This window comes from Henckelia pumila, chromosome 3 (genome assembly GCF_033568475.1).
Source record: "Henckelia pumila isolate YLH828 chromosome 3, ASM3356847v2, whole genome shotgun sequence".
In the NCBI taxonomy this organism is placed as follows: Eukaryota; Viridiplantae; Streptophyta; class Magnoliopsida; order Lamiales; family Gesneriaceae; genus Henckelia; species Henckelia pumila.
In genome coordinates this window covers 156,192,649-156,202,600 of record NC_133122.1, presented here as the reverse complement: position 1 = coordinate 156,202,600, position 9,952 = coordinate 156,192,649, and the positions used below count along the sequence as shown (strand labels likewise).

At 34.2% G+C, this 9,952-nt stretch overlaps 1 protein-coding gene across 1 annotated transcript; it reads left to right on the top strand.

Moving 5' to 3' along the window:
• The first annotated feature begins 441 nt into the window (after window positions 1-441).
• LOC140892761 (uncharacterized) lies at window positions 442-5,992 on the top strand. The gene is made up of 4 exons (XM_073301744.1): window positions 442-714; window positions 790-927; window positions 4,675-4,902; window positions 5,628-5,992. The coding sequence occupies exons 1-4, from the start codon at window positions 540-542 to the stop codon at window positions 5,675-5,677; spliced, it is 591 nt and encodes a 196-aa protein (XP_073157845.1). The 5' UTR covers window positions 442-539; the 3' UTR covers window positions 5,678-5,992.
• Window positions 5,993-9,952: the final 3,960 nt, after the last annotated feature.

Below are 9,952 nucleotides of genomic sequence, written 5' to 3'. Positions count from 1 at the left end.
TTTTTGTTGATAAGTTCCACAGAGAAGGAGTTCTCCATAAGAGATATTTGATCAATCACTGCCTCTGTTTCAGACATTTGAATGGATCGCTTTCTTCCTCCAGTCATAATTTTGCCAAAATCTAACTGGGGTGAACTTTAAGTACTATCAAGCAACTTATTTGCTCCACTCATATCATCAAGATTATTCTCTATGGCTTTAGTTGACGTAAAAATATCTACTACTACTCTCAACCAAGGACCAAAAGGAAAATTCATGCACTCAATATCAAGAGAATATTATTTTAAGGTTAAAAAAACAAAAAGAATATGTATGAAAGCACAAATGTCAGTACTATAATATTTTACTGAATAAAAAAATGGACAACGAAAAGATTTGCGACACCTGTCAACAGTACGACGTAAAACGTTTTCCAGTTAACACATGTCAACAACCGCCTCCTTCTTCGGCGGACCAATTATATCTCAACTCCAAATATTATCCGTTCCCCATTTCTCCTCTGCTTGTCCATCTCTGATTCCTCTCCAACTTCTGTTACCATGGCCAAGAAAGTTGTCTCCTTCCCAAAGAAGAAACCCATCAAGCGTACCAGCAAAAGAACCAGACTCAGAACTATTTTCCGCAAATTCTTCGACTACATGAAATCGGACACTTATATGTTTTCGCCCTTGATTTCTCCTCAATCGCCTGCCACATTTTCACCTGCTTCTTTGGGTAAAAATGCTCAAAGCTTGTGCCTTTTTTGCTCTCCCTTTTCGCTTGTGTTAAGTTTCTGTTTCTGGGTTGCAGGTGAAGGTTTTAGTGAACCCATTAAGAGAAAGGAGAAGAAATTGGTGCGAGAATTGGAGGAGTATTTGAAATGTGATTGCCACATGTATGCCCCTATGGTGTTGGATTCCGCTGTGGAAACTACGAGTGCTCCTACAGGTGCTATAAATTGTCCATGTTTCTTGATATTCAATACATTTATCTCTTAGTTTATGTGATTGTAGGAATTCTTCCTAGTTTGATTTAAAGTCAGATATTTGCCCTAGTTTCTTGAGAAGTGTATGCACCCTATTTTGTGTTAAAATTTCCTGGCCCATGTCAATAAAACGCAGTCAGGGGTGGAGCCTGTTAGCGAATATCACATCAAATTGGCCCGCCTCTGCTGGGTCCGCCGTCTCTTCCAAAATGGCCTGTTAATGCCACTAGAATCACCAATTTTTAAATATATTAAGCTAATCTTTGACTACATCGATTAGTTCAAGATTCAAAATATTAAGGCTAGTAAATCTTGTTTTTGACCATTTAGAACATGACCCTTAATTTAGCATGACTCTTGGATTAATTTGAATATATTCCTTTACAGCTTGTGGGTATGTATTTCTTACTTTTGGTTGGTTGGTGCATTAGCTTCATGCTTTGTCTCGTAATTCTTCTTCAAATGAAATGCATTTCTCTTTCTACTTTTTAATCTTTCATTGCTTCAACCAAATTAGCGACTTCCTTTTTGTCTTCATACAGAGGGGTGTGCAAGAGAACAAGACCACATTGTTATAAGCATCATAAATCTTTACCATAGATTGAAGCTTTTTTTGCCTAATATGTTGAATTCACTGCTTCATTAATTGATTCTACTGCTTTGGAGTTGGTTATGGCTCATGACCATGATTGAAAGGCGGTTTCATGAAATCACTTGAATTTTCAGATTTAGGAATTGTCATTTTTTTCAACCGACATAACTAGAAGAAACTTTATTTTCATCAATTTGAATTCTCGCTACAGTTTCCTTGTCTTATCGAAAGTTGTACAATCATTATCATAAAAAATGAACTAAATAGCCTTTTTGAATAAGCTGACCGACACTTGACACATTTTGAACAAGATTACACATGAAGAACTTTGGGAATAAGCTTTTTGGTAACTTGTTTGGTGTAGACCTTTATGGTGCCTTTGCCCACAACCTTTCGCGTTTTTCCATCTCCCAGTTTCACTTCGGTGGGGAAATTTTCTGTCGATCTCCACAAAAATATTGAGACATTTTGTCATGTGGTTACTACCACCACTCTCAATATGCCAACATCCTTGGATTTGCTTTCTGCCTACATGCATGCGTAAAACAAATCCTTGGTTTCCTCTTTTGAAACATTTGCTCGCTCCTTTCTTGTTTCCGTTAAAACCTGCAATGTATGAGAATGATTTGGAATGTGACAGCTTGTTCAACAATTCCAATCAGCGTGGTTGTAATATCGCATATGATCCAACATTGCTCCTTATGTTTTCGTCAGTCTCTCCTTTTTTCTGGATCTTTTCTTTCCCAATTTCGATGATTATTTTGGTTTCTCTCCTTTTCTGAAAAAATAATTGGCATTCCCAGATTGATTCGAAAATCGGTTGATTCTTTGCTCATGCACTTGCAAAGAACTCATCAAATCATGCATTGTCAGTTTTGAGAGGTGTTTTACTACCTCAATGGCTGCAACACAATGATCAAATTTGGGTGGTAAACTCCTGAGAACATTCTCAATCACCCTTTTATCATTAATGTTGTCATCAAGGCTTTGGATAATATTCACGATTTGAAAATCTCTCGTGAAAAATTCTGATGCCTTTTAACTTTGGTTTATTGAAAAGTACGAAAACCTCCGCATAGTGATTGTAAATGAGACAACTTTGTCGTTTCCATGAAACGCTTGTTGCAAAACTTTCCATACATCTTTTTCCATTCTTATTGAATATTCAGGGGCATATAGATTTGCTTACCCCTTGTTTAATCTAGCGAGGAGAAGTACAAATCTTCTTTTGTTTTTCTTGTACCCTTCTGCTTAGTTTCATTCCAGGCAGTAGGGACTTTTCATATTTGGGAGGCTCGGCATAAGAACTCTTGATTATATCCCAAAAGTAGTAAGAAATGAAGATCTCTCTCGTTTCACTGCTATAATAATAATCGTAATGCTCGCCTCCAAAAATGGGAACTTCACTTGGAGATTATTTCAACATTGTAAGACCTGACTTTGCGGCCATTTTGATTTTGGAAATTTCTGGATGGCATTAGATTGCCAACGGCAAGTTTATAACTTTGGAATTAAGTTTGCTTTCTAGAGATCACAAAATAATAAATCGATGTTGGTCACGTGGGACCCGTTCCAAAACACATAAGAAAGGTTACTGTTGTTTTGAATGAATTTGCATGATGGGTTTTCTTTTTCAAGTGGCTCTTGATACCAAACTCGTTGGGCACAGCGGAAGACCAAAGAACTGATGTTCTATTTTATTAATTGTAGTTTTTTTATTGATTTTTTTCCTACTCGAAGATTACGGAATGGCCAGTTAATATCCCACTGGAATCACCAATTTTCTAAGCATATTAAGGGACTGTTTGCAATCACTAAAAAAAATGATTGCTAGCTTTTGACTTAAAAAAATCATTTTTGTGTGTTCTTAAACCTAGATTATGTGTTAGCTTATACTTAACTTAATTGAAATCCAAAAGCTAGACATGTGGTGATTATGATTCTCCAAAAGTGATTCTAATAAGAAGGTCATTGTTAAAATCATTCTAATCACTTATTTATCAAACACACTACCAAACTTTGATTTTTAGATTTTCACATTTGTTTCCAAACGCTACCAACTTTTGATTTTTCTTAACTTTTTTATAATCTATAAATTAATCAATTCTACAAAAACACAATCTATTGCAAACACTCCCTAAATCAAATTTTTTACTACATCGATTAATGCAAGACTTAATACACCAAGTCTAATAAATCCTCTTTTTTTAATCATCTAGAGCATGACCTTTCATTTAACATGACTTTGATTAATTTAAAATCACAAATTATTTTAATAGATATTGAGTGGTGTTTAAAAACATATACCATTAGTGATTTAGAACCATTTTAAGCCGAATCTTTTCTGTAAGTTATTAGCCCGACGGCCCAATTCTTTACACTATGAAGAAAGCATTATACTCATAAAATTCTATTTCAAGTTTTGCTTTCCGTGGAATGACTTGAAATGAAAGCACCTGGTTTAATCGTTTCAATAACTTTTTCGCATTGGTTGATGATCTGCTTGGTTCCATATATTATACATGGAATCAGAATCAAAGAATGAAGTGTAATACGTAGCAAAGAGGGAAAATGTTGAGTTTACTTCTTTTAACTTAAATTTGGGACAATGAAATTAGCTTGTTCGAGTTACTTTGGATGCAGAACCACATAGTGAAACATCATACAAAGTTATTTAGGGAGTGTTTGCAATCACTAAAAAAAAGTGATTGTTAGCTTTTGACTTAAAAAAATCATTTTTGTGTGTTTCTTAAACCCAGATTATGTGTTAGCTTATGTTTAACTTAATTGAAATTCAAAAGCTAGTCATGTGGTGATTATGATTCTCCAAAAGTGATTCTAATAAGAAGGTCATTGCTAAAATCACTATAATCACTTATTTATCAAACACTACCCAACTTTGATTTTTAGATTTTCACATTTGTTTCCAAACACTACCAACTTTTGATTTTTTTTAACTTTTTTATAATCTATAAATATAAATTAATCACTTTTACAAAATCACAATCTATTGCAAACACTCCTTTAATATATTACAAAATTGTTGCATATTTATTCATTCTTGCATTTGGAGAAGATTTCTGCTTATAATGAACAGATTTTGACTGTTGTACATTAGGAGTACGTTCTCAACGAAAGGAAATCCCTAGTGTACGTTGTAATCTTATTGGGCAAAGCAGCGAGAAAACGATGCAGGATAGTAGAAACAGGAAGGACAACATTAGAGAGATCGCACGTAATGACTGCTCAACTCCCACGAGGCGAATTGCTGTTAAACATGCACTTACGCAAAAGGAAACGGTCAAGCATGTGGTTCATCAAAACTGCCGCCCCAAGTCTATACCAGGCAAGTTTTATTCCGGTAATAATTTGTGTAATATAATAATTGTTTTATTTGCCAGACATTTATGGCTGATATACTTGTAAAGTTTGCTTTTTCACCAGTTTTTCAACTTCGTTCTCAAGAGAGAGTCTCGTGACTAATTTCCTTTGTTATCGTTCGTTAATGCACATATTTAGATTGTTAAACATAAGATGGAATGGTTAGGCTACTCGTTTTGATCCGGGATCGGTGGGTTTATGTCAAAACCAAAAAATGTAGACTATCAAATGCATATATAATGGCTAGAATGTTCTTGGTAAGGACAAAGGGGGTTCAGAAAGGGAGGAATAAAAAGAAAAAAAGAAGATTTGGGGAGAAAATTAAATTCTTATGTTCGTTTCATGAGGCTTGGCGCAATGTGCTAGCTATTTAATGAAACTTGAGATTATTATGTACTTGTTTGCTCGGACTGCAGCATAATAAATATGTCAACTATGAAGGAATTGTGTGAATTATATACTCATTGAGTGCTTCGTTTGGCGCTTTTGGGTTCATTTTCTGTGATTCTCCATGCAATTGCACGTTTTTATCATTGCTATCATTCTTTCATGCAAATTGAACGATACCATGTACCGTGCATAAACTAGTATCAAATTCTCGACGATTGATCATGTTCATACTTAATTGTAACATGGGAAGCTTGCTTGTTTACAATGCACGGCTCATCTGCGTTGTGTTTTCCGATGCAGGAAAAGGGATGTTCCGGAAAGAAACACGAAAAAAAATCGCGGTCGAGTGAAGTCTAATATGATTGTTTTAGGTGCCATTCGCTTCTACTACATGCGCAGTGGTGTAATTTCCTCAAAACTCTGGCTAATTTGATGTGTGTCCTTAAATTTTTTTTCAAAATTGTTCATGATATGGTGTATTTCACTTGTTCGTTTGTGTAATAATGTTTAGTTTCCATGCACAAATTGTTCGCCTGTTTGTGTAGTAGTGTTGTTTCCTTGCGCGAATTTTGATGTGTGTCCTTAAATTTTTTTTCAAAATTGTTCATGATATGGTGTATTTCACTTGTTCGTTTGTGTAATAATGTTTAGTTTCCATGCACAAATTGTTCGCCTGTTTGTGTAGTAGTGTTGTTTCCTTGCGCGAATTTGTGGTTAATTGTGCACTGGCGCGAGTTAATTATGTGTGTTTTCGGTGGTGTTTCGTAACTGTTGCCTTTATGCGGCTTTAAGTATTCATACTCTCTCTTAGCTGGTTAGGGGTAAGAATTTGGTTAATTCGGTCAAAAATCAAAATCGAAAACGAAATAATCTTTTAGGCTAATCAAGCAGAATCAAATTTATGTTGAATTCGATTTACCAAATTGAATTAAAATCGATTAATTCGATTGGTTTTTGAACTAATCAATTTTTTTACAAAACAAATTAAAAAATATAAAATTTTATAAAATTAACAATTGAAATAAGATATTTTTATCATGATAAAACACATTAAGCTTTAAAAAAATTTAAATAACAAAAACATAAGTACAATATTAAATTTTAATAAAAAATTCAAAATTTAATTATTTATAATTCAGTTAAACGGAATTTTTTTTGACAAAAATCAATAACCAAAATTTTCTAACACTAAAATAGAATTTTAAATTAATCGAATCGAATTTTCGAATTCATTCGGTCGATTAATTCAGTTTAATCGAAATAATGCTCATCCCTACATTTACCATACCATGACACTGTATATATTAATTTTTATCTTGTTAAATCTTTTTTGTGTAAAATATATATAGGGATTTATTTAAGTAAATAACTTTTGTTTGACCATGATTTTGAAATATAACCTTATAAATTTTTTTCCTTTGTTTTGTTTTTGCATTGCAAATTTTTTTTTAAAGAAGGTCATAAATCAAAAAATTTGATTGATCAAGGTCATTCGATATATCGAAATTTCGGTATAACATAAATTTCATACCATTCTTGCCAAAAACTTTCGGTATACCGAAATTCGGTACGATATCAGTATAATACCGTCTATACCGACATTTAAAAAAACTCTTGTTTTTCACTATAAATTTATACCGTGTATACCGACTTAATTAATATTTAATTATATGTATATTAATTAATCTATATACCAATTATAAAAGTGTGAATCAAGGTCAAAGTTTTTCATTGTGCATTATCAACTTTGTCCTTGGTTTGTACACACTTGATAAATTCTATGAGGATGTTTTTGTAAAATCAATTATTATGATAAGGTCAAAATGACAAGCTCCACAAAGGCCAGCCGAACGGAACCGAGTGAGAAAGGAAACAACACACCGAAAGCTGCACGAAGCAAGGACGAGCAAAGATAGGAACACTAAGTGAAGGAAGAAAGAAGCACACCAAGCAACCTTCAACCTCTCCTGCTCTTTCTCTAATCTCACGGCCTTTCTCACTTTCAGAAGAAGAAGGAATGGAACGCACACAACACACTCCTCTCTTCTCTAGGTGGCGGCTCTTACATCTAAATACGTTAAATGGGTATTAGATATTAGATGAGTAGTGGGCTGGGAAAAGAAACAAGTTGGGCCAAAGCCCAACAATCTCCATCTTTTGGCCCAATACCGGTTCACTAGTTCGAGAGTCACTTAGCCATCATCATCGCCCCACACAGACAACACAAAGTTAGTCTTTTAAACCAATATGCAACAAACACAAAGTAAGCTACAACACTACAACTAAAAACAGAACAAATCTGTCAAAAATCAAAGTTTAAAAAACTTTTAAACATTTTCAGAAACAAGACTCTAACCAAGTAAACGCTCCACCTCGATTGGAGCCCAGTCAAGTTCCGAAAAAAAAAATATTCCTACATAACTATTTTTCACTCAGAAAAATAGAAAAAACAATCTAGCAAATTTTACAAAGAAAAAAGCACATAGTGACAAAGACACAGGTTTCACAAAGAGACACAAGCACAAAGCTAACACATTTTCAGACAGAAAACATGCACATGGTCACAAAGACGCACATGGTCACTGGCGAATCATAAAGAAACGCGAAAAACAATCGATAGCCTCATACATGGAAACACGACAGTGACCAATAGGCACATAAAAATCCTAAGATTCTAACAGCAACAAATGCATAAAAAGTTATAGACTTCTACCAGCATCAAATGCACATACATAAATCCTAGGCTTCCAGCAATACATGCACACTCCTAGGATTCTACCAATACATAATCTCAACACATAAATCCGCGGCCAGCGGTTACGCTACTAAAGCGATAAAAAAGCGGTTCCAGCCAATTTACCAGAGCGAAACTCTACGTAAGAGTATCAGTTCCCACGAACCAGTAATGGCAACACGAAGGCACGGTGGACAGCACACAGCGGCGACTTCGAGCAACGGGCAGTGGGCAGCTGTGGCGTCCAGGCAGCTACGGCCAGCAGCTCCAGCGACTGCTCCGACGACGGTTCTCCACCTAGCTTTTGAAGACGGATCTACACCTTGCTCTGATACCACTGTTGGGAAATCGTCGTCCGCACCGCCGCCATTCTAGTTCGGGTTTCACCTGCAAAAACTCACAACAAACAGGGAAACCAACAATAGCAATAACGTGAGTTAACAATAAAGGGATTCCGGGGCTCAGACGCTACAATTCTCCAAACCATCGGCAATCCACGGCGAAGACCACAAAGGCTCTTCCCAACCCAACCTCACGCTATATCCACAAAGGCAAGCCGAACGAAACCGAGTGAGAAAGGAAACAACACATCGAAAGCTGCACGAAGCAGGGACGAGCAAAGACAGGAACACTAAGTGAAGGAAGAAAGAAGCACACCAAGCAACCTTCAACCTCTCCTGCTCTTTCTCTAATCTCACGGCCTTTCTCACTTTCAGAAGAAGAAGGAATGGAACGCACACATCACACTCCTCTCTTCTCTCGATGGCGGCTCTTACATGGGTATTATATATTAGATGAGTAGTGGGTTGGGAAAAGAAACAAGTTGGGCCAAAGCCCAACAATATATATATATATATATATATATATATATATATATATATAAATTAAATTACACATCGGTGTTGAAATAAATAAATTCAAGTGGAGCAAGTTTTAATCTAAAATAATAAATAAAAAACACACCAACACACACACACATCATATATATATATATATATATATATATATATGTAAAAGTTGAAATTAAAAAAAATTAACTATTTTTCCTCCTCGTAAAAGCTAAAAACTATAACACTTATTTTATGAGATGGTCTTGCAATTAACGAAGGAATATTTTACAAGAGCTGGAGATGGATACACTGGTTATAACTTTTTGTAATTTAAGGGTGCATGTTTGAAGGTAAATTTTTTAATTTTTTATAAATAAATCTTTACAAAAATTATTCATTAGCATTACGCATTACTTTTCCCTACTACTAATAATAAGAAATGTTCAGTTCAAAACAACAACTTTCACAAAATTTGTGTAAGAACCTATTGAGCTAAATAATTAAATCATGTGTTCATAATTATATATTAGAAATATCAAATTTTCAAACATTATTAAAATATATATTTGAATAAAATGCACTCCGGTGTTGAAATAAATCAATTCAAATGGAGTCAAGTTTTAATCCAAAATAATAAATAAAGAACACATCAACACACTCATACCATATATGTAAACATTAAAATTTAAAAATTTAACTATTTTTTTCTCAACATCAAGGCTAAAAACTATAACAATTATTTATGGGATGATCTTACAATTAACAAAACTATTTTTTCTCCTCATAAAAGATAAAAAAAAACTATGAAAGTTATTATATGAGATGATATTACAATTAATTAATGAATATTTTTATGAGAGTTGGATATTTATAAATCGGTTATGACTTTTTGTAACTTAAAAATATGGAATACATGTTTTGAAGGTAATTTGGTAACTCTTAGTCGTGTTGCGCCCAAATTACCCAACTCAAATTAGATAAATAAAATATGCAGTAGTGAGAGTAGAGATCGTTCCCACGAGGAAAGTAAAATTTAAGTGTGTTCTTAAAAATAATGAAAA